The 25,823-nt window shown below is 47.4% G+C and overlaps 1 protein-coding gene across 1 annotated transcript in view; it reads right to left on the bottom strand.

Annotated features, from left to right (window-relative positions):
* The window catches only part of CNIH2 (cornichon family AMPA receptor auxiliary protein 2), a 50,633-nt gene that overhangs the window by 11,611 nt on the left and 13,199 nt on the right, over positions 1-25,823 (bottom strand). Inside the window, exon 2 of the mRNA XM_053368594.1 lies at positions 2,772-2,840. Coding sequence (XP_053224569.1) covers positions 2,772-2,840 — 69 coding nt within the window. The remainder of the gene's footprint in view (positions 1-2,771; positions 2,841-25,823) is intronic.

The following is a 25,823-nucleotide window of genomic DNA, read 5'->3' as shown; positions in this document are numbered from 1 at the left end:
AACTCCCAGAGTTCCCTGGGAAGAGGGCTTCATTTTGAAACCACTGTGGAATGTGTAGCTCTGTGAGGGGAACAGGGGCCTGCTAACCACACTCTTCGCGAACTACAGTTCCCAGCATCCTCTGGGGGAAAACATGACTTTTAAAGCTGCTGAGAGTAGTTAGGAGACCCCCATTCCCCTCACACAGAGCTATATATTCCACAGTGGTTTAAAAACGAAGCCCTCTTCCCAGGGGACTCTGGGAATTGTAGTTCTGCGAGGGGAGGAAGTGTCTGCTCCTAACAACTCTCAGCACCCTTGACAAACAACACTTCCCAGAATCCTCTGGGGCTGTTTAAAGTGGTGTGACGCTGCTTTAGATGGAGAGTGCAGATGGAGCCAGATTTGTTGCTGCCATGCCAATGTCCTGCTTGTCCGACTCCCATCCGCATCTGGTTGGGGGACGCCAGATGCTAGACTGGACGGGCCTTTGGTCTGAGAACCTCCTGATATCTTCCCTCTTCTGCTAGTTATCTCTGAATGAACAGCGCCAGCACATCCGCCAGCCTGTCTGCGGCAGCGCGAGCGGGGGAGGCAGCGCAGCGCTGGGGAGGGGGCAGCGGCTTCCCCCTGCTTCTGCGGGGAGGCTGCTGAGCGACACTTTCAGGGCGGGATTTCAAAGGGTTTCCTATGGCTGAATGTTCCCGACTCCTGCCATTCCTTTGTGCTCTTTCAGCGGCGGATGAAAGCCACCTTTTATCCTCCCAATTGCAGTACAACAGCCCTGCCAGCTTTCAAAAACAGCTCTTTCCTCACCACCCACCCACCCCATCTTCCCCCTCCGCTGCCTCCTTCTCCGGAGGGTCCAATGTCTCTGCTTTGAGAGTTCACCCTACAGACCCAGATTGGAGGGTGGGGGTTATCGAACAAATATATCCTTGCGGGGAGGAGGTGATTTGATGGTGCTTTAAACTGCACAGCTGCTATTTTTTGCTTCACGGTGGCCTTTCCTATTATTTATTTGAGAGTTTCAGACAGGAGGTCATAGAGTCATAGAATTGCAGGGTTGGGAGGGACCCTAGAGGGCAATCTAGTCCAACCCCCCGCAATGCAGAAATCTAAACTTAAGCATCTATGGCAGGTGGCCGGTCTCCCCCAGCTCTGCTAGGAGATGCCAGGGGCTGAATTTGGGGCCTTTTCCAGGCATCTCAGCTTTCCTATCCATCCACCAAGATAAAGAATCATAGAACTATAAGGTGGGAAAGGACCCAAGGATCAGTTGTCTAGTCCCCTGCAATACAGAAATCACAGCTAAAGGACCCCTGGCGGTGGCCGTCCAACCTCTGCTCAGAAACCTAAAATCAAGGAGAGTCCACCACTTCCTGGGGGAGTCCGTTCCACTGCCTTGCAACTCATACCATCAGAAAGTTCTTGCTAACGTTTAGTCAGAATCTTCTTTCCTGCAATTTGAATCCTCCCCTCCGGGGCAGTGGGACGCAGGTGGCGCTGTGGGTTAAACCACAGAGCCTAGGACTTGCCGATCAGAAGGTCAGCGGTTCGAATCCCCGCGATGGAGTGAGCTCCCATTGCTCGGTCCCTGCTCCTGCCAACCTAGCAGTTCGAAAGCATGTCAAAGTGCAAGTAGATAAATAGGTACCGCTCCGGCGGGAAAGTAAATGGCATTTCCGTGCGCTGCTCTGGTTCGCCAGAAGCGGCTTAGTCATGCTGGCCACATGACCCGGAAGCTGTACGCCAGCTCCCTCGGACAATAAAGCGAGATGAGCGCCGCAACCCCAGAGTCGGCCACGACTGGACCTAATGGTCAGGGGTCCCTTTACCTTTACCTCCGGGGCAGCAGAAAAGTCAAGCTTGCTCCTTTTCTATGAGGTAGCCCTCCAGGTATTCAAAGATGGCTATCCTACTGCCTCCACTCGTCCCCAAACTTTCCAGTGGATTTGCTTTTACTTATTTATTACATTTACTTCCCACGACTCTTATCCACTTTCCCTATTGTCCTCACAACCACCCTGTGAGGCCAAGTTTCATGAGAGGGGATTCGAACCACTGTCTCTCCCCATGCTCTAATCATTACACAACACTTTCCCCTGTCACTTTCCTTACTGCAAAAAGTCCCGGATTCCTCTTGGGGACAACCAGACTAGGGGCCACATGGTGATGGCAGCCATAGCCAGAGAGGAAAGTGGACAGGACAACACATGTGACTCTCTGTACTTTGTGTGCGCTTATTTCCCTCAGAGGATATTCCAGGTTCCTCCCTGAATCTTCATCTGTCGCTTCACATGAAAGACAGTCTTGTCCTACCCTCACAGTTTAAAACCCCAAATTGCAACCTTTTTCTTCAGATTCTTAGAACCTGAGTTCGAATCCTCCGTTCAACCACAAAGCTCACAAGGTGGCTGTGAGGATAACACAGAGAAAGTGAGTACGCCATCCTGAGGTCCGTGGAGGGAAGGTGGGATATAAAAAGTGAAAATAATCACAATAAATTTGAAGTAGAGAGACCGACGAGTAAGCTTGGGACCTTCTGAATGCCAAGCTTTACCACTGAGATGCGGGAAAGGACACTCCTAGAGAGGCACCGCCCCCTGCTTCCCCTGCAGATGCTTCCTGCCTGTCACAATGCCTTGCATTTCGCTGGTTTCTGGATGTAAACCAGGTCTGGTCTGCACAATAAGGGAAAGAGGAAGACTGCCGAAGGATGGGACTGGAGGCAGGGAAAGAGGAACGAATGGGATACAGAGACACCTCTGACACGACATGTATAGACTTACTGCCCTGGCTGGGTTGCCCTGGTCGATGGGGTTCTTGAAGTCCATGTGCAATTCATCAAAGGCAATTATCTAAATGGAGAGAGAGAGAGATTATTGAGAGGACCTGTCAAGCCATGAGATGCAAACATCAAACTGTAGCATCAGCAAGCGCCAACGCAGGTGTTTATGTAAATCAAGGATACGTTCCTGTTGTTTATTGAATGGCCTCGCTTATATCCAGGGCTCTGCTTTTCTTCTGCAGTTTCCTTGCACAAGGGAGTTTTTCAATGCGAGGGGAAAGAGGAGATGAAGTAAAGGAGGAAGGACGCAGCTCCCACCAGTTATACATCTGGAGGCTGGGAACCTGCTCAGTCCTTCTCTTTTGAAAATAAAACAAATGTGGCTTTTTCTCTTTTTTTACAGTTTTGCACTTGCCAGCGGCTTTATACTCCAGATGCATTCATCTGCCACAGATTTCACTCTCTTTATTTATTTTTATTCTTCATCTCTGGCATTTTGCGGAATTAGCACTGTTCCAGGTGCTACATAATACTTGTTCTGCATTGATAAGAATTCAATCTTTTATAGCGTGGCAGCACCCAAAACTTCGGAACTCCCGGCCTATTGACAACAGACAGGCACCTTTGCTGTACAGTACTCTATTCAGTGCTTGTTTAAACATTTTTGTTTTGGCAACCCTTTCCAGACTTGTAGAAAACTGGTGTGCTTTAAATCTGGATTTAGCTTATCGTTAACTTTAATTATTATTTGAATGTGTTAGACAAATGTTTTTTTACTGATGATTTTATTGTTTTATTCTTCTTGTAAACTGCTTTGGGGTTTTATTTTTTTTATTTTTTTAAAAAGAATATTTATTAAGTTTTCCAATTTTTTAAACAAACAAACAAACAAAACAAACAAAAACATTAAACAAAAGCATAAAATTCATAAACCATACTTTTAGATAACAAATTTCTCAGACCTCCTCATACTTCTCCTTCTTGTATCCCAATTAAGATTATTTGTTCAGCAAATCCTTCATTTAAAGCATTACAGCTTGTAACATTACCTTATTTTTCAAACCCTTTTTTCCCCCATCTATGTTCTTATATATCATTGCAGCTAGAAACCTCTCAATTTCAATCCAACACCATCTAACTTTCTTAAATTTTACAATATTTCTGTAAATAGTCCTTGAATTTTTTCCAGTCTTCTTCAGCCGACTCTTCTCCCTGGTCACGGATTCTGCTCGTCAATTCAGCCAGTCCCATACAGTCGATCAATTTCATCTGCCATTCTTCCAGAGTGGGTAGATCTTGCGTCTTCCAATACTTTGCGATAAGTATCCTTGCTGCTGTTGTAGCATACATAAAAAAAATTCTGTCCTTCTTTGGCACCACTTGGCCGACCATGCCCAAGAGAAAGGCCTCTGGTTTCTTCAAGAAGGTATATTTAAATACCTTTTTCAATTCATTATATATCATTTCCCAGAACGCCTTAATCCTGGGACACGTCCACCAAAGGTGAAAGAATGTACCTTCATTTTCCTTACATTTCCAACATTTATTGTCGGGCAAATGATAGATTTTTGCAAGCTTGACTGGGGTCATGTACCACCTGCTTTGGGGTTTTATTGCAACCAAGCGGTAGATAAATCATGTGAAATAAATACATTAATAAATAAATTTTATGAGCTTGTGAACCGCCCATTGCCTCCTGAGCAATATAGAAAGGTAGATAATAAATAGATGGATTTTGGACATTACATTTTAAAAACAACCACAACGGCCACCTGGACATTCAGCTGCAAGAAATGTGCATGAACCTGAACTGCCCATAACATTACCATTGTTTTAAAAATAAAATTGTTTTTAACATCACTATTTTTTTATTAACGGTTTTAATACGTATGTTACATTCTTTGCAAACTGCTTAAACATTTTATTGTTTACAGATAAAGCGGGCTGCAAATTTTGTTAAATAAATAGATAATCAATAAGGTAACATTGGGACGCGGGTGGCGCTGTGGGTAAAAGCCTCAGCGCCTAGGGCTTGCCGATCGAAAGGTCGGCGGTTCGAATCCCCGCGGCGGGGTGCACTCCCGTTGCTCGGTCCCAGCGCCTGCCAACCTAGCAGTTCGAAAGCACCCCCGGGTGCAAGTAGATAAATAGGGACCGCTTACTGGTGGGAAGGTAAACGGCGTTTCTGTGTGCTGCGCTGGCTCGCCAGATGCAGCTTTGTCACGCTGGCCACGTGACCCGGAAGTGTCTCCGGACAGCGCTGGCCCCCGGCCTCTTGAGTGAGATGGGCGCACAACCCCAGAGTCTGTCAAGACTGGCCCGTACGGGCAGGGGTACCTTTACTTTACCTTAAGGTAACATTAACATCTGTGTCATAGACCGGGGTGGGGAACCTTGGGCCCAGGGGCCTAAATGTGGCCCTCTAGACCTTTCTATCAGGCCCTTGGGACTCTCCCCAGGCCACAACCCCTGTCCGGTCTTGCTTTTCACCCTAGGGTATTTTTTGCCTGGCTGGAATGTGTCCTTGAACTCTGATCATGCATGTGCGCAGAAACTAGCCTCTGCGAGAGGTCTACCCGGAGGGTGGCAACACGAGAACAGGGCCTTTTCTGTGGTGGCTCCCTGCTTGCGGAATGCTCTCCCAAGGGAGGCTCACCTGGCGCCTTCGTTACATGTCCTCTTCTCCCAGACCTTTGGCTACTTAATCATTCTATGGGCTTTTATACTGGGGGGGTTATACTGCTTTTGTTTGTTACTATGTTGTGCATTTTTGTCTTTTTATATTGTAAACTGCCCAGTGATCCTCGGATGAAGGGTGGTATAGAAATGTTGTTGTTGTTGTTCTTTTTGGTGATGATGATGATGACGTTGATGTTGTTGATGTCGTTGTTGTTATCAGCCAAAGGGGAAATTTGCTTCCGTTGCTCCACCTGCTTTTTCTCTGACTCTTTCCATCTCTAGCTTTTGGCCCCAGGAAAGTGGCCCAGAAGGGGGATCCAGTCCCCAGATTGAAAAAGATCACAGGAAGATTTAGGGGAGCATGACCTGTTCACCCGCATGGGGTGCTGAGGCGAGAGGATGCTGCAGCAGTGATGTAGAATGGAAGGCAAGAGGTGTGGGAGCACCAAATTTTGGTATCACACAGGACACCCTTGAAATTTGAAGTCCACCAATGCAATTTCCCACCCTCATCAAAGACAGATTACCATAGTTTCTACTCAGTCATTTGCAAACTCTGAAGCCCACATGAATCAGCTAGGGCCAGATCAAAGGGTGGAGGCTTCCGATGTGACTGTGTTAATCTCGCCTCTAAAAAGCACTCTGTTAAAATCTGCGTCCATAATCACACACCGCACACTGTAGTTGTTTTGGAAATTTCTATTTATTACTTCCAGTCTCTCTAATGACTGTGTTTTTCTGTACAATTGTTCACAACTCTTATAGGGGGCTGGGTGGAGATTCAATAAAAAAGAAAATAAAAAAATGTTTAAGAATAGCTCATAAAAATTTCAACACTTGAACATGCAAGCCACAGGTAGATTGTCACACATTGACAGCACATTTGTAATTTTCACGTCCAGCATGTGCCTATAGTCAGTAAGATGCATATGTGATTTGCACATTGTTTTCTACACAGAGAAATAGCTGTGGTCTTTTTTTTACCAGCACCATTCTTTTAATTAAAAAATAAATAACATTAAATTGTTTCTCTCAAATTTCCAGTCACTGGTTCCTATCCTGCCCTCTGGAGCGACGGAGAACAGTTAGCCTCATCTTGCACACAATAGTTCTTGTGGTATTTGGAGGCAGCTATCAGGTCTCCCCTGAATCTTAACACTGGAATTTATAACTACAAAGTCCATCACGCTTAGCCTTGTCTACACCAGGTGTGAGGAACCTTTGGCCCTCCAGATGTTGCTGAACCGCAACTGCCACCATCCCAGGCCACTAGTCTGATGAGGGTTGTAGCTCAGCAACATCTGGAAGAATTTGACATTTGATATTTAAAACAAAAACATGCAAGTAGTCATCAAGGAGAAAACCAGAACTGGGTTAGACTTCCTTACACTCTGCACTCTTCCCCATTTTCCTGCTTTTTTAAAATTACAGTGGTACCTCAGGTTACAGACGCTTCAGGTTACAGACGCTTCAGGTTACAGACTCCGCTAACCCAGAAATATTACCTCAGGTTAAGAACTTTGCTTCAGGATGAGAACAGAAATCGTGTGGCGGAGGCGCAGCAGCAGCGGGAGGCCCCATTAGCTAAAGTGGTACCTCAGGTTAAGAACAGTTTCAGGTTAAGAACAGACCTCCAGAACGAATTAAGTTCTTAACCAGAGGTACCACTGTACTTATTCCCACCTAAGCTAGGACAGAGATTTTCAACCCTTCTGAGTCCACGGCTCCCTTGGCCAACTACATTCTTCCTGCAGCTCCCCTGTGGGGCTCAGGAGCCCAGTTATGTCACCCCTTGCCTACAGAGCTGGCGGCCTCTCACCCTTTTTTGAACCCCCTTCCCTTGTGGAGAGTTTCCTCTGCCTCCTCTCCTTGGACGTCCTCTGGGCAGTCCCTGCTGCCACCCATAGTTTCTGAGCTGCCCCCCACCCCAAAGAGAGCTGCCTCCTCACACTGCCCCACAGGGGCCTGGGAAGAGGATGCCCCCAGCCATAGTGGTCCAAAGGTAAAGGTAAAGGGACCCTGACCATTAGGTCCAGTCATGAACGACTCTTGGGCTGCGGTGCTCATCTCGCTTTATTGGCCGAGGGAGCCAGCGTACAGCTTCCAGGTCATGTGGCCAGCATGACTAAGCCGCTTCTGGCAAACCAGAGCAGCACATGGAAACACTGTTTACCTTCCCACCGGAGTGGTACCTATTTATCTACTTGCACTTTGACGTGCTTTCGAACTGCTAGGTTGGCAGGAGCAGGGACCGAAAAACGGGAGCTCATCCCGTCACGGGGATTCGAACCGCCAACCTTCTGATCGGCAGGCCCTAGGCTCTGTGGTTTAGACCACAGCACCACCCACATTGGTCCAAAGGAGACTGGCTAAAGGTGAATGTGAGGCCAGCACCTTACCTTGGGAGGCAGCAGTGGCAGCAACAGGTACTGCCAGGCCTGCATGAGGCAAAGGCTCCTCTTCAGCACTGGGCGCTCAGTTCCCAGGCTGGCACTGCACACAGCAAGCACAAGAAAGGCCAGTGCAGTGCCTGCCTGCCTGCCTTCCCACTAGTCTGTCCATTCCCAACAGCAAGGGCTGGAGGACTGGCTGGCTGGGCTCCCTCGCCTACTTGCTTGCTTACTCCGAGGTCGTCTCACCTTCTGGCAACCAGCACCCCCTGGCCAGCCCCAGAGGCACCATTCGCCTGTGGAGCTTGTAGCCAGGGCCACTGCAACAAAGAGCTGTGCAAGCCTTTGGGAGGAAGAGACGCAAGAGGGCATCAGAGGAGGGAGGGAAGGAAAGAGGGACAGAGGCCAGTGTTGCCTGCGGCACCCCTGACCATAATTTAAGGCACCCCAGGGTGCCATGGCACACTGGTTGAAAACCACTGAACTGGGGGGTGCCCTACTAATGGAGGTTGAAATAATGCAACGAAATCAGATCCTGGATTGTTGCAATACAGTGGTACCTCGGGTTACATACGCTTCAGGTAACAGACTCCGCTAACCCAGAAATAGTGCTTCAGGTTAAGAACTTTGCTTCAGGATAAGAACAGAACTTGTGCTCCAGCGGCGCGGCAGCAGCAGGAGGCCCCATTAGCTAAAGTGGTGCTTCAGGTTAAGAACAGTTTCAGGTTAAGAATGGACCTCCGGAATGAATTAAGTACTTAACCTGAGGTACCACTGTACATGTTTTATTATTATTGATGGATTCCATGCCCTTAGCTCAGCCAGAAGAGCAGAAGTCTCTTAATCTCAGGGTCGTGGGCCTGAGCCTGTCAGGCAAAAGATTCCTGCATTGCAGCGAATTGGACTACATGACCCTCGTGGTCCCTTCCAACTACCGGTAATTATATTCCAACTGATTCTAATTATATATCTCTACCTAGCTATCAATACTCAGTATATGAAAAACCTCAGAGGAGAACAATGTGCCAGGACACCCTTGATTCACTGTCCCTCCTTCGTGTGAAGCAGGCGGGCTTCTTTGAGTCAGCTTCAAACTTATTTAGAATTTTGCAGTCAGAAAACAGAGAAAGGAGTTACGGTGGTACCTCGGATTACAAACACCTCAGGTTACAAACTCTGCTAACCTGGAAGTTGTACCTTGGGTTAAGAACTTCACCTCAGGATGAGAACAGAAATCGTGCGCCGGTGGCGTGGTGGCAGTGGGAGGCCCCATTAGCTGAAGTGGTACCTCAGGTTAAGAACGGTTTCAGGTTAAGAACAGACCTCTGGAAGGAATTAAGTTCATAACCAGAGGTACCACTGTATTTCAATTTAGGCATGCCTATAAGTTTTGTGTCGCTTCATCACAATAAAATGTTGTTTTATGGTTTAGCATTGGTTTTATTTTGAATTATATCTGGGTTGGGGGCGGCAGCACCATAATCTCCTCAGTGCTTAGGGCCTCTAAAGGTCTTAATCAAACTCCGAGAAAGAGGGCAGTTTTTTCTTTCCATCCGAAGGCCTCATTCTGATCTGTGCTGCCATAACTCAGGATTCTCTGGTTTCCTGGTTCACCCCTCACTTCCCACTATGCGTAACTCCCCTGCCCTTCAAAATCACAAGATCCTCTGCTCCGATGTTTCTTTTCCAGCATCTCGGAGGAAATTTCCAGACGTCATGCCTCTTTCACAGAGCTCAGGGGGCGGATTTAATTACCCAGAAGGTTCCCTTAACGTGCCGACCCCTGGTGCCTCCATTCCTCTCTTCAGCGCCATATGGTCTCCTACCCAAAGAAGCTTCTCAGGAACAAGGAGGCCTACAGGAAGCAGCCAAACCGGGTGAGTCATCCCAGATCTTCAGAGTGACAAAGTCTCCAGAGCGAGGATGGGGAAGTGGGGGGGAGGATGTTGGCTCAGAGCCCCCGGGGCTCGGTTGGCATGTGCCGAAGTCGCCCACGGGGCTGGGTGTCTCCTCCCCATCATCACTAGCTGAGCGGCAGAGCCTTTCCATCAAGGGTCTCTGCCCACCACAGAAAAAGCACCCTGAGAGCTGAGGTTCTTACGCAATTGCAACATCCCCTGGGACTCATTGCCACAAGAGGTGAGCTGCTGATGGCTGCTAGCTTAAGACAAGGTTGCCGTCTTTCAAAAAGTAAAAACCAGGACACCCCAGAAGTTGTTGAGCTAAAAAAATGCAATTTTTAGGGCAAAAGGCAGCCTTTCAGAAATCCCCCCCGGATGTCAATTCCGCCTTTGAAATCCCAGTTATGTCCAGGGAATTCTAGATGTATGGCAGCCTTAGCTTTAGAGGGCTTTTAGAAAGGGGGGGGGGAAGTATACAAAGTCAAGACAGCTATTAGCTTCTTGAGAATCTGAATTTAAAAAACGCTAGGTAACACTGAAGACATCACGCTGCATTATCAGTGCTCTCAGAAGCCAGAGGGCTTGCTGAACAATGAGTTCCAGTGGTTGGGGAACGGGAACAGGGTCCCAACACCACACATTGCATTAATCCGTCATTTACCACTCTTAAAAATTTATTATTGTTCTTTGAAATGTTTGGCACGGCCAACTGCTTAGTCTTCCACTTGAAACTCTGCCAAAGTCCACATAAATAGAAATGCACATGCTTCCCCTCTGTTGTCATCAGATTTTTGATTGTAAGCTCCTCAGGAGCAGGGACTTGCCTTCTGATCCTTTGTCAAGGCGTTGTGTACTTTGGAGAGTGGCCCATTTGGGGTCTCAGCCAGCCTCTACCTGCCTGCCTTCTTACTTACTTACTTTAAGGAGTTGGCCCAGCTGGTCAGCTTCCTCCTCCATAATCTCAGTGTTGAACTGTTAATTATGACAGCCCCCTTGAGAGTTCTCCTGGCAGTCTGGGCAAAGGAGCCCAATGAAAGCTTTTAGGCTATTTTTAATAACCTAAAGAGGAGGAGGATGGGGATAAAACTAGAATTCGCCAGCTCTGGCTGTCATTGGCTCTGGCGCCACCTGCTGTTGGGCTCCCTGCATTCTGCCCTACCAGTTCCAATGGTTGCCAGCCAACACTGGCGATAGAATCAAACATTTATACATGGAATGAGGGCTACAGGAAAACCTGGGGAGAGGGCTGCCTGTGTGAGCTCCGTCTTCTTGAAGGAGCTGTAGCTCAGCAGGAGACCACCTGCCCAATCCCAAGCATCTCCAGTAGGCTCAAGAAAGTAGCACCCTGGAAAAAGTACCCTGGAGAATGCTAAACCATGGTTTATTAAACTGTGATTTAGGAAACCATGGCTTATTGTTCTGTGTGAACCCAGCCCACCATCTTAACTAAGGTTCATTAATTATGGTTAAAAGCAGCTTGTTAACCGAGGTTTTCTAGTTGGCTTATCAACCATACTTAAGGTTAACCACGGCTTAGCAATACGTGGGATCACAGACCTTGACCTCTTTAGCTATGGCTAAGGAGCCATCAATGCCCAAAATCTACAGACCTGTGAGAAAAGGAAGGCAAAAGTTCAGGCCTCTCTCAAGGCTTGGTTGCTGTCACTTTTAAACTATTCTGTGACACAATGAACCAAAGTTTAGGTAATCGTCTGCCAGATGCCTCACCTTTAACCATGGTTTACATTAACCGTGGTTTAGCGTTAGGTGCAAACTGGACAATATTAAGCTACAGGTATGGATCGTCCAGCTTGGTATAAAGTCACAGCCTATGCTCTTTCCTATAACTAGCGGGGGAATTCGGGTTGTATCCAATGTTAGTCCCACCCAGAGTAGACCTGTTGAAAGTAATGGACATGGCTAATGTACAGTGCCAGATTAAACCCTGAGGAGGCCCCTAGACAGATGAAATCTCGGGGGGCCCTTTGCAAATTATCTCCTAATACAGTGGTACCTCAGGTTAAGTACTTAATTCGTTCTTGAGGTCCATTCTTAACCTGAAACTGTTCTTAACCTGAAGCACCACTTTAGCTAATGGGGCCTCCCGCTGCCGCCGCACCGCCGGAGCACGATTTCTGTTCTCATCCTGAAGCAAAGTTCTTAACCTGAGGTAATATTTCTGGGTTAGCGGAGTCTGTAACCTGAAGCGTATGTAGCCTGAAGCGTATGTAACCTGAGGTACCACTGTACATTTTTGATTTTCTTTCAAGATCAAATCAGTATTATTTTGATCCCTTGTGGCAGGGCCTCTAAAAGGCAGGAGTCCCATAGGCCAGTGCCTACTCTGTCTGTTTGGTAATCTGGCACTGCTAACGTAGGTCCATTAACTTTAATAGGTCTACTCTGGATAAAACTTTGTTGAACACCCCCACATACACACACAAATTATACCACATGCAAACAAATGTGGCTGTATAGAGGATGATGATACAGATTTTCCTGCTCACAAACATGAAGGTGCACAAACCAACCCTTATCTGCAGCTGAATCAACACGCTTGCCTCGTGCAGGTCACAACTAAGTGGGGCAGCAGCCGTGGGGCAGAGTGGCATGGGCCCCTCCCGAGAACAAGCCTGGCCTGCCATCTTTCTCTGGAGTGGAGAGGGTTGGGTTTGGGCCGAGAGGGGCTCTCCTGAGCTCCTTCAAGGGCTCCTTCGCCTCGCTCTGAAACTTGTCCTTGCAGCTGCCGGGTGTGTTAAATGGATTCCTCCTGCTGGGTCAGCTAATGCAATTTGCAAGTAAGTGGGGCAGCTGTGTTGTGGTGCTGGTGCCAGGACTCTCCAGAGACCAGGCCCAGTACAAGTGCCTCACCTATACCCTCCTTGATGGCAACCCTGAGCATCCACAACAGCGTTCAGCCAGGAAGCTTTAACTAACTCTCATATATACATACCAATTGCTAACTCAATTTGCCTTACCCAAACATATAAACCCCTTTACGCCTTATATGCCCACTCTGAAGAACTAGCCCTGTTCCAGCTGCTGCATAATTCTCGTTCTGCATTTATAAGAAGCCAATCTTTTATCGTGTGGCAGCACCCAGCACTTTGGAACTCCCTGCCTATTGACATTTAGAAAGGCACCTTCGTTGTACTGCTTTCGGACCCTGCCAAAGGCATTTTTTTAAAGGCAAGCCTACCTAGGCATACAAGGGGCACGGGTGGCGCTGTGGGTTAAACCACAGAGCCTAGGACTTGCCGATCGGAAGGTCGGCGGTTCGAATCCCCGTGACGGGGTGAGCTCCCGTTGCGACGTTCTATATGCCTAGGTAAATGGACCCTTGACCATTAGGTCCAGTCGTGGCCGACTCTGAGGTTGCGGCTTAGTCATGCTGGTCACATGACCTGGAAGCTGTACGCCGGCTCCCTCGGCCAATAAAGCAAGATGAGCGCCGCAACCTCAGAGTCGGCCACGACTGGACCTAATGATCAAGGGTCCATTTACCTAGGCATATAGAACGTCGCATGTATTTTAATCTGGTTCTTATCTTATCGTTGATTTCCATTATCTTTGGAACGTTCAAATGGTTGTTTTTAATTTTTTTAACAGATGATTTCGTTGGTATTATAATTATTGTTTGTTTATTGAATTTATATATATTTGTTCTGTATCCTTTTTGTAAACTTCTTTGAAGTTTCTTCTTCTTACAATCAAATGTAATATGCAATTTTTAAGATGAAACACACAAATCACTATCTGAGCGCTAGTCCTTAGGCAGTCAGAATGTTCTGGGGGTGCTGCTGCTGTTATTTTATCCTGCTTCCGTTGCACTGCAGTGCAAGAGAGCTCCCTCCAGATGGTAATCATAGAACCGTAGAGTTGGAAGGGACCCCAAGGGTCATCTAGTCCAGCCCGATGCAATGCAATTAACATTGTGGGAAGCACCGCAGAACAACTCCAATGGCTGCATAGTGGATAGAGCAGGGGTAGGCAACTTAAGGCCCGTGGGCCGGATGTGGCCCAACTGCCTTCTAAATCTGGCCCGCAGACGGTCCGGGAATCAGCATGTTTTTACATAAGTAGGATGTGTGCTTTTATTTAAAACGCATCTCTGGGTTATTTGTGGGGCATAGGAATTTGTTCATTTTTTCCCTCCAAAATATAGTCCAGCCCACTGCATGGTCTGAGGGACGGTGGATCAGCCCACGGCTGAAAAAGGTTGCTGACCCCTGGGACAGAGTGTCGGTCTAGCAGCTGGGAGAGACCAAGGTTCAAATCCACAACGTTCACCGGGGTGGCCTTGGGGCAGTCACTGCCTCTCAGCCTAACCTACCTCACAGGGTCGTTGTGTGGATCAAACAAGGAGGGGGAGAACCACTTACGCCACCTTGAGCTCCTGGGGGGGGGAGTAGCGATATAAACACCATCAATAAAATGGAACAATCTGCAAAAATCCTCCCCTAGAAGAGGAAGAAGAGTTTTGATTTGATATCCCGCTTTATCACTACCCGAAGGAGTCTCAAAGCGACTAACATTCTCCTTTCCCCTCCTCCCCCACAACAAACACTCTGTGAGGTGAGTGGGGCTGAGAGACTTCAGAGAAGTGTGACTGGCCCAAGGTCACCCAGCAGCTGCAGGTGGAGGAGCGGGGAAGCGAACCTGGTTCACCAGATTACGAGTCCACCACTCTGAACCACTACACCACACTGGCTCCCCTATTGCATTATGAGTGTGCCAATCGCATTGTTGCAGAATACACACACAAAACCCACCGCCAGTCTGGAGGGACCATCTGAATAGGCCATTCCCCTTTGCAGTGGTTTTCCAGGGTCCGGCTGATGTTCTAAGCTCTGGCCAACAGTGTTCCCCGCACACCTGCGGGCCGAGGAGAGAGAACGCCTCCCTGCTTCACTAAGGTCTCCCTCTTCCCTTTTCCGTTCCTCTGACAGCCACGACTGAACCGGCACTCGTCACCTGTCAAAGGCACACCGTGCACTACAGGCGCCTGTAGTGGGTTGCCTAGCGACACTCGCACGCTGCGTTCTCCTCCGTTCGGAACAGGAGAACATTCCACAGCCCTGGGTTCCTTCGCTTCCTACCCCAACCTCCTCTCCCAGCTTCCTAACCACCTCTGCTTCCTCCCTTTCTCCTTCACTGACCATCAAGTGCCCAAAAATACGGCCGGGGGACGGGACAGGGCAGGGCGAGGAGGGGAGGGCGAGATTCCTGAGGTCATCAGCCTAGACCTTGAAAGGAAATGATATAAAAACACAGTATTAAGGAGAGCAAATAAGTCAAATGCAGGATCTTGTCCCACCCCCCAAAAATCTTAGGTTTTCCACATTTCCGCATCAGTTTGGACTGGGGGAGGGAGGGGGAAATTCACCAGCATTTTAGTGTGAATTTTCTCTCAGTGTGCACATTTCTGCAACGCCTTAATGTACACATTTGTGCAAGCAATGGTCTCTAAAGCATTTATTTATTTATGTCGTGCCTTTCAACCTAGAGTCTTGTTTTCTATATGTCATTTTCATTAATGTATGGATTTATACGCGCACGTTACCCTAATATGTGTGCTTTCGTACGCGTCGCATGCCTGGAGGACATACAGCTGCAGAATTTGGAGATGTGCAAATCCCAAAGGACGGCTGTTCTCCGGTTCGTTTATTGTTTCAGAAATTAGGAAGGACCGCCTGCTAAATACAAGCTGAATCAGATTCCCCACCCCTCCATCCCTATCCCTAGATAAGGGTAAACAAGAGATTGAAGTGGGTTTATTTTATAATAATAATAATAATAATAATAATAATAATAATAATAATAGTGGAAGATTTTTGCTGTGTAGTTTGGGGGGAGGGAATTTAAGAGGATGAGGTAGTCAAAGTCCTGGGGACTGCAGTTAAAAAGATGTACAGTGGTACCTCAGGTTACAGATGCTTCAGGTTATAGACTCCGCTAACCCAGAAATAGTACCTCAGGTTAAGAACTTTGCTTCAGGGTGAGAAGAGAAATCGTGCGGCGGTAGTGGGAAGCCCCATTAGCTAAAGTGGTACCTCAGGTTAAGAACAGTTTCAGGTTAAGAACGGATCTCCAGAACGAATTAAGTTCTTAACCCGAGGTACCACTGTATTTGGATGGCAGGAAGACAGAAGAAGGGTTGTGGCTCAGTGGCTGAGCATCTGCCCTGCATGTAGAAGTTCCGGGTTCAATCCCCAGCATCTCTGGGGGGGGGGGTTTGGAGAGTCCCCTGCCTGAAGTCCTGAAGAGCTGCTGCCAGCCAGTGTAGGCAACACTGAGATAGGTGGGCCAATGGCTTGGGGCTCTGTATAATAAGGCTATAGTAAATGTCTTTGTCAAAAAGGCAACGGCAAGAGGAGGATTTACGCAATGCACACCCTTTGCATTGAGTGCGGAGGAATGTGAGAATCGGGAGGGTAGATTAAATCAGGGAAACTGTGGCCCTGCCAGAGAATGTGGGACTCCAACTCCCATCATCCCCGACCACTGGGTGTGCTGGCTGGGGCTGATGGGCGTTGAAGTCCAACAGCTTCTGAAGGGTCCCCCAAATTTCCCCATCCCTGGATTAAAGAATCCACAAGCCAGAAGGGATGCCAATCAGCATAATATTAGATTGTGTGTCAATATGTTCTATGGCAGGGAAAAACCAATTGTGTTTCTAATCGAACCTTGAATTTTGAAGCCCAAATTGCCACGAAACCCAAATATGTTTATCTAAAAGGTTTAATCCTTGGTGATGTTTTGGAAATGGTTATCCTTCTTATCATTGCTGCTGGGAATAGTAGAGTGACCAGCTTTAGGAGTGGGGAACACGGCACCAAATTATTTGTGGTTTTTTTTAAATACAGACTATAGCTACCTAAATTGACATACTACGAAAGCAGGTCTGAAGATCAACAGCCAGATGAGTTTAGAGAGCGATGGAGTATTTTTCTGATGTTGTAGAACAATAAATTCCAAGACAATATTCAACCCCATAGTTCTTTTGCCTTATTGTCATTGGAAGAAAAGAACTTCTGTGTTGTGTTCTTGTATTTTTCCTATCCTGGTCCCTTAACGTCCGATGCTTCTTATGTTATTCATAAGTTATTTTTTAAATATCTGTCTATCTGTTTATTTATCCTATCTCCCAAAAAGAGCCCAGGGTGGCAAATGCACTTAACGATAGGGCAGTGATAAAAAAAGAAAGAATAACAATAAAATAACTGAAATGTTTAAAATACTGTTAAAAACATTTGAAACAAATTGAAAAACAGATGTAACCAAATCACATGTTTGGATAGACTCCGCTGAAATAGAAACATTTCCCACAAAAGTCTAAATGGGGATGGGGTCAATCAGCAGTGAGTTCCAAAGGACAGGCCACACTTAAGAAAAAACTCCATATAAACATGGAATGATCATTGTATGACTCCTGAAGAAGGGCAAAGTCTGCAGACTGAAGTGATCACATCAGTACATACGGGATAGAATCGTAGAATTGCAGAGTTGGAAGGGGAACACAAGGGTCATCTAGTCCAACCCCCTGCAATGCAGAGATAAGGCACTCCCCACAAGTAAATACGTTTTATGGTTGCTCAAAAGCTGCATAAAAATAAAAAAAAACCCTCCAAAAGCTAAAAAATAAAATAAAAGTACAGTTCCAGCCACAGGAGAACAGTGCCAAAAATATATGGTTTATACTGATTATTAATACGATTTCCACTATCATTCATTTTGATATGGGGGATTTAAGAACAATCACGTTGCATCTGTAATATTAGAAGCAGGTTTTTTTGTTTTGTTTTTAAGGATTTATTCCTAAAAGAAGAAATATTTTCCCCAAGACCTCACCAGCTGAAGAATTTCGTTTGGAGCTATTGCCATGCATTCTTGATCCTATTTTCTATTTTTATTTTTTTGATATAGTATGCTATTCTTAATGAGATAAGTTTTCTTAAGCTGCAGAGTTTAGAAGGAGAAATCAATTGGGAGCGATGAGACGCTTAAAGAGAGTGCCTTCACTTCATCGACACCTTCTAATAAGACGACATTTTCGGTTTTGAATTTAATGGAATATTTTTAACAAACAATTTTCAAGAGACAGAGAGAGCACCCTCCCCACAGGCATGCAGGCGTCAAAAAGGAGCAGTGGTGGTGCTGGCAGAACCTTTAAGCGGCTCTCTGCACTCCGGCGAGAAGGAGCAGCGTGGGGCAATGGTCGGAGCGTCGGATTCAGAGTTTCCCGGCACACTCGCCATTTCTGTGATTCACTCGCACCATTTTCTCTCAGACAGCTCCCTCCTCGCCAGCCACAACACTGTCTCCTCACGTTCTCACACAGAATTGTGGAGCCCAACCCTACAGAGAGGCAGGAATCTTTTGCCCAAGTTGGGGCTCAAACCCGTGATTCTCATGCTCTGCCGAATGAGCTACTCCAACTGTTTTTACACAAGTGAGCCCGGGCACACCAAAATGGAGGTGCCCTGGCCTCCCGTTCTCCTCCTTTTCCTTCACATTTGCACCCCATATAATTCTTACACACACACACCTCTCTTTTCCTCTTTCTCACCCCAACCCGTGTCTGTTCACACACACTGCCTTTCCCTGCACCTATCTGAAGAAGTGACGGTAGTGTGTCTCTCAGTGAAAGAAATAACTGTATGCATACACACACACACACACACACACACACACACACACCATATTTTTTCGTGTATAGCATGCCCCAAAAGATGCCCCCTCTTTTTGGGACTCCAATTTGAGAAAATGGGGGGAGGGGATTGTTGAGCTTTTTTTGAGGAGACACCAGCAGGATCGCCACAACCAATCGCAAAATCGATTGCAGCAGCAACCGGACCTTGACGTACCCGCCAATTGCCTGCAAAAACAGTGTTGACAATCTCCTGCTCACAGCAGCCACCAATCGCCCATCCCACCTCTCCACTATCCGTGTATAAGATGATTCCAAATTTTTAGCATAATTTTTTAAGAATATAACCTTGTCTTATACAGAGAAAAATATGGCGTGTGTGTGTATACACACACACACACACACACACACACACACACACACAGAGTCATACCTCGGGTTGCAGAAGCTTCGGGTTGCACGATTTCAGGTTGCACACCGCGTCAAACCTGGAAGTACCAGAACAGGTTACTTCCGGGTTTTGGCGCTTGGGCATGTGCAGAAGCGCTGAATCACAACCCGTGCGAGCGTCCAGAGTGTGTGTGTGTGTGTGTGTGTGTGTGTATGAGAGACAGAGACGCACAGCGAGGAAACTTTGAATAGGAGGGTGTTGACTGCAAATGTGTGAGAGAAAACACAGTTATGGATTTGGATGGGGAAAAGAAGTGTTAGGTGTGAGGAGAGACCAGGCACATCATAATGCACAAATACATTCCTCTCACACACACACATTTCCCTTTCATTCCTTCTGCCTAAATCCACTCTCAGACCTCTGCTTGTGCAACATAAACCTCCCTTCCTCTCCCCTGAACATTCCTTCCCCTCAAGATCTGCTCCAGAGTGGCTGGAGGATCCTGGGTGCAGATCTTAGTGTGTGGGGAGAGGAACTCCTGTTGCAGGACAGGGAAACTGGTACACACAGGACTGGATGCAATCACTCGGTTCAAATAGGCAGTCACAAAGCTGGTGGCCTTGGGCCAGTTACTATTTCTCAGCCTAGCCTACCTCACAGGGTTGTTGTGGGATAAAAGCAGGGACCATGGCTGTAAAGGAAAAGCAGGAGGTAATTCTTTATTTCTCATACCCCGTTAAGGTGTTTACACAGTGAGCCACTCTGAGTCCACCTGGTGCAAAAAGGCAGGATGTGCGCTTTGAAAGACAAACCAATCAATCCAATAAAATAAATTAGCTCTTGCATAAAAAATATATAAGCTACAGATTATAACAGGTTCTCCAGTCAACACAGTTTAGCAGTTTTGAATGCTGGGTTTGGGCACAGAAGGCTGTATCCAGTCTAACTCGTACTCAAAGTAGACCTATTGAAATTAATAAACAGGGCTAAGTTATGTCCATTAATTTCAATGGGTCTACTCCCAAGGAGAACTCAGTTGGAGACAACCCAGAGGATGCAAATCTAAATCCCTGCTCAGGGACAAAAGCTCACCAGAGCTTTGGCTGAATTGCTTTCTCTCCACTGAAGCCTACCTCACAGGTTGTTGTCAGGATAATTTGATATGAGCCCCCTTCGCCATCACACACAGAGTCACCGACATTATTGGAGGAGGGAGAAGGCAGAAATGCAGCAAACCAAGAAATCCAGACAGACAAATGATGGTCTGAGACAAGCAGACAGCGGAAGTCAGCAAAGAAATGCTGATCCCACCAAAAGGAATAGCTCTGGTGCATCCAGAAATCAGAACAGGATGCCAAAAGGAAGCTCCCTCTCCCCCCCCCCCGCCGGACTCCAGGGAAAGCAGGGCATCAGTCAACCCCACACAAATCATTATGTAGTCACTGGCCCATTTTAACACTGACTACATGCTAAATCACGGACGTGGGTGGCGCTGTGGGTTAAACCACAGAGCCTAGGGCTTGCCGATCGGAAGGTCGGCGGTTCGAATCCCCGCAACGGGGTGAGCTCCCGTTGCTCGGTCCCTGCTCCTGCCAACCTAGCAGTTCGAAAGCACGTCAAATGCAAGTAGATAAATAGGTACCACTCCGGCGGGAAGGTAAACGGCGTTTTCGTGCGCTGCTCTGGTTCGCCAGAAGCGGCTTTGTCATGCTGGCCACATGACCCGGAAGCTGTACGCCGGCTCCCTCGGCCTATAGAGCGAGATGAGCACCGCAACCCCAGAGTCGTCTGCGACTGGACCTAATGGTCAGGGGTTCCTTTACCTTTAACTGCTAAATAGTTCAGTCCGTTGAGCACGAGACTCTGAATCTCAGGATCTTGGGTTCGAGCCCCACGTTGGGCAAAAAGATTCCTGCATTTCAGGGGGTTGGACTAGACGACCTCCATGAGACCCCCAGGTATAGGGTGGTATGTAAATTAAATAAATAACAAATAAATAAATAACCCCTTCCAATTCTACAATTCTATGTTCAGATTAAATGGGTTGTATCCAATGTTAGTCCTACTCAGAGTAGACCCACTGAAATTACTCAAGATGACTGACTTAGGTGCATTACTTCCAAGGGGTCTACTCTGAGCAGAATTTAGCTGGATACCACCCACTGATTTTATGTCGTAGTCTTCTACCTCCATCTCAGGATGAACTAAGAGCAGGAAATCACTTGAGCTCCGGCTGCATCTGAACATTCAGGACTATGGACAGCTCCCCCATCTGTTACCGGAATGGGAGAACGATCAGAAGCTGCCTTGGGAGACCAGGCTAGGGCTTCACCTAGCTCAGAATTGTTATCAATCATAAATTTATTGCCTGCCCTTCTCTAGCAGGTCCCAGGGCAGGTTAACAAACAATTTAAGATTCACTATTAAAAACAGCCAAAACAAATGACAGAGGAGGCAACCAAAAGGTCATTATATAAACATTTAATTGGTGACTTCTTAGTGGCAGCAAGAATAGTATCAACAGCAAGGAATTGGAAAGACGCAAAGGGTTTAAATGTACAAAAAGTACAAAAAATGGTATAATGTCATTTGGGACATAGCACTTCCTGAAAAACTGATGCAAAAAACTTTGTGTAGCTAGAAACCCCTGAGAGACTGCCCATTTATTTAACACCCATAGAGACGCTACAAGACAAACTGTACCTGCCTCATTCCGTAATATATGGTTGTGCTAATATTTTCCTTTGTATCAATATTAACAACTTTTGGATCCTTTGCATGCCTGTTCCTTCGTAAACTATTGGTATTTCTCTTTAGAGCTGAGCAATGTCTTCAGGCTGGGGTGGGTGGGAAAGAGTGGGGTGTTTATGTTTTTCGTAAAATTTATATACTGTTTAATTTTGGGGCAGAAACCTGCTTAGCTTGTCATTTCCCCCCCTGTTCAACATGCAACAATTATTATTATTTAATAAAGGTTATTTCAAAAACAAGAACAGTTGGCAGTCGCTGGAGCAGGGTGGGTCCTGAGAACAGAGATCCGTCTTCAGCATTCACCCAAATTTGTACTGTGAGGGTGCCAGGCGAGGGAATCGCACAGCTTAGAGGGCTGTTCTCTGTGGCAGCCCCTCCCAGGCCACGCCACCCACCCCAAACCTCAGAGAGCCCCCTCTCTGCCGTGTACTATCAGTTCTGACAGAGGGCCCCTCCACACTGTGGTTGTATTGCAGGTATAATTCTGTTGACACAACAACACACTAAAGGTAAAGGTAGAGGTAAAGGGACCCCTGACCGTTAGGTCCAGTCGCAGACGACTCTGGGGTTGCGGCGCTCATCTCGCTTTATTGACCGAGGGAGCTGGCGTACAGCTGGTCATGTGGCCAGCATGACTAAGCCGCTTCTGGCAAACCAGAGCAGCGCACGGAAACGCCGTTTACCTTCCCGCTAGAGCAGTACCTATTTATCTACTTGCACTTTGATGTGCTTTCGAACTGCTAGGTTGGCAGGTGCAGGGACCGAGCAACGGGAGCTCAACAACACGCTAGTGGTTGATTTATTCCATCTGTTGTTCTGTGGCAGTTCCTCAACGCTACCACAACACTGTTGTCTAGAGAGGCTACTACAGCACAACAAAAGTAGGGCAAAGAAACACAACCTGCAGAACATTTGCGGTGCAGGAAGTTACAGGATAGACACTGATTTTAAACCGAAATACTCACAGACACCCAAAACTTCCACAGGGAGAAATGTTGTTTTGTAATAGTCTTTATTTATAAAGCCTCGGCAATAAAGACAGATAAACTGCGCGGCTCAAAAGAACCTCCTATTTGCCATTCATTCCCTGTGCAGATATGTATCATTCACAGAGAGGTGATTTATTTAACAAATCACGCGTAAAAATTGAGATCAATCACAGGCAGTAGGTAATGTCACGTTCATTGTCTCAGTAGATTACTCCAGAGATTTCTGTGAGTCGACGGAGGTGCCCTTGTCCAAGACACAAATACTGTGGAAATGTGGCTTATAACTGCCCTGATACCATCAGGAGCACAAACCATCATGAATGAAAAATAAGAATGGATGCCTGGAAGGGGCCTGGCAGCGCAGAGAGAGGTACTTGCCATCACCTGCTACCTTATGGGAAAGGGGCGTAGCTCACTGGCAGACCATCTTTGCATGCAGAAGGTCCCTGGTTTGATGCTGGCATCTCCAGGAACGGCTGAAAAGGACCCCTTGCCTGAAACCCCGGGAAGCCACTGCCAGTCAGTGTAGGAAGCACTGCACTAGATGGACCCATGGTCTCACTCAGCAGAAGGAAACTTCCTATGTTATACAAATAGCTCGGGGTGCAAAACCTGCTTCCCAGGAGCCAGGTATGGTTCGTAGCTTCCCTCCCTGTGCAACAATTAGGCTCCCCCCCAAAAAAAACCCAGAAAGTTCCATAGATGCCCATGAAACTTTTCCACAAGCCTAATAGGCATTCTCCCTTGGGAGAAAAGCAATGGCAAACCTAGACAGCATCTTAAAAAGCAGAGACATCACCTTGCCAACAAAGGTCCGTATAGTTAAAGCCATGGTTTTCCCAGTAGTAATGTATGGAAGTGAGAGCTGGACCATCAAGAAGGCTGATCGCCAAAGAATTGATGCTTTTGAATTATGGTGCTGGAGGAGACTCTTGAGAGTCCCATGAAATGCAAGAAGATCAAACTTATCCATTCTGAAGGAAATCAGCCCTGAGTGCTCACTGGAAGGACAGATCCTGAAGCTGAGACTCCAATACTTTGGCCACCTCATGAGAAGAGAAGACTCCTTGGAAAAGACCCTGATGTTGGGAAAGATGGAGGGCACAAGGAGAAGGGGACGACAGAGGACGAGATGGTTGGACAGTGTTCTCGAAGCTACCAGCATGAGTTTGACCAAACTGCGGGAGGCAGTGGAAGACAGGAGTGCCTGGCGTGCTCTGGTCCAGGGGGTCAAGAAGAGTCGGACACGACTAAATGACTAAACAACAACAACAATAGGCATTCCAGGGATGGGGTGTCAAAATTTGTTCAAAATTCACCAGGCACATTTTGTAACTTGCTATCAGCCAAGTGAAGATGCCCGTGAGCCAGGATGGCACCTGACTTCTCCACTATCTGGAGATTCCTGCCTGGGGATCCTTGGATCTTTACTGTTTTCACACACTACAGCAACACATCCTGCAGAATTCTGTCAGTTATATTTTATCTGCACAATCGAAATGACTTTCAGGAACCAAAAAGTCACATTGGAAAATATGACTTTTGAGCCGCCTGGCCCCAAAAAGGCAACTAGGCATTCTGTTTTGGCGACTGCAACCCTGGGTTTAAGGAGCCATTTGGCACCTAGCTTATATATCCAAAAGGACATGGGTGGCGCTGTGGGTTAAACCATAGAGCCTAGGACTTGCCGATCAGAAGGTCGGCGGTTCGAATCCCCACGACGGGGTGAGCTCCCGTTGCTCGGTCCCTGCTCCTGCCAACCTAGCAGTTTGAAAGCACATCAAAGTGCAAGTAGATAAATAGGTACCGCTCCAGCGGGAAGGTAAACGGCGTTTCTGTGTGCTGCTCTGGTTCGCCAGAAGCGGCTTTGTCATGCTGGCCACATGACCACCGGCTCCCTCGGCCAATAAAGCGAGATGAGCGCCGCAACCCCAGAGTCGTAATGGTCAGGGGTCCCTTTACCTTTATATATCCAAATTTCTAACACTGGGCGTCAGTGGGAAGTCACGTCTGGGGAGGGTTAATCAAAGCAGCCGCCTTCCTTGCTAAAAGTGGTTGATCCCAACATCTGGTAAATCTGGCAAGCTGGAGGGACAAGATTATTATCTCCATCACACATCTGAAGGTGAGGAGAGGCTCCATTCTCCTCTAATCACTGCCAAAAGCAGTTGATTCTGCAAAGTTGTCCAAGTCCTTTTTAAAAGGCCATCTCAGGTCACTGCACTTCATGGACAACAAAGTCCCTAAGCTCATAAAGCATGATTATTTCACATGCTTCAGGAACTTGCATTAAAAGGGAGGGGGAGAACCAAACCCAGACCTTGAAGAGAATGCCCATGAGCACTCACTCAAACGAAGCCCTGGGCAGAAATTATCTTATTTTTCCTCCCCTTTCCTCTGCAGCTAAGCTAAGCATATTCGCTCAGTTGTGCAGACTAATCAGGATTCCATAACAAACTCTGAAACGCGTCACCAGCCTCCCCGCTGTGCACCACCCCCAATATTGGAAGACCAGTCGCTGCGAATCGGAAGGCGTGAGAGAGAGCGACTGCTGGGCTCAGGGGTCCTGCCTGCAAGCTTCCTGGTGGAGCATCTGGTCGGACACCGTGAGAGCAGGACGTTGGGTGAGATGGGCCTGATCCAGCTGCCAGACACTTCTGACTTTCTTAGGCCACCCACCCTACAAAGATGGCTCATGCCACGTCAGAAAACTGGCTCATCTAGCTCAGTGTTGTCAATGTGTGCATTTGAAGTATGCATTTAAAGCACCACTTTGAACAGCAATGGCTTTCTGCCCTCCTCCGAAGAATCCTGGGGTGTGTGTGTGTGTGTGTGTGTGTTGGGAGACCCCTATGCCTCTCGCAGTTCACAGAGTAATTTAACAACTGGGAAGAGAATAGGGGGCAGCTCTCAGCACCCTCCAATTCCCAGAGTTCTCTGGGAGAATGGTTGTTTAAAGTGCCATGGTTCTGCTTCAAATGCATAGTGCAGAAGGGGCCTGAGAGGTGGGGACATTTTGTGACCTGCATTGCCTCGTGGCGCACCCCCCTGGGCCTGCCCGTCAGTGATGGGCAGAGCAACAGGTGCTACGCTTTCCTTTTTTTTATAGCAGGCTAAGCTGCAGCCTGCGACGGGGTGAGCTCCCGTTGCTCGGTCCCTGCTCCTACCTAGGCATATAAGGGGCACGGGTGGCGCTGTGGGTTAAACCACAGAGCCTAGGACTTGCCGATCAGAAGGTTGGCAGTTCGAATCCCCGCGACGGGGTGAGCTCCCATTGCTCGGTCCCTGCTCCTGCCAACCTA

The sequence above is a fragment of the Podarcis raffonei genome, chromosome 16 (genome assembly GCF_027172205.1).
Source record: "Podarcis raffonei isolate rPodRaf1 chromosome 16, rPodRaf1.pri, whole genome shotgun sequence".
NCBI lineage: Eukaryota > Metazoa > Chordata > Lepidosauria > Squamata > Lacertidae > Podarcis > Podarcis raffonei.
Note: the sequence above shows the minus strand (reverse complement) of the source record. Positions and strands in the feature narration are given on the sequence as shown.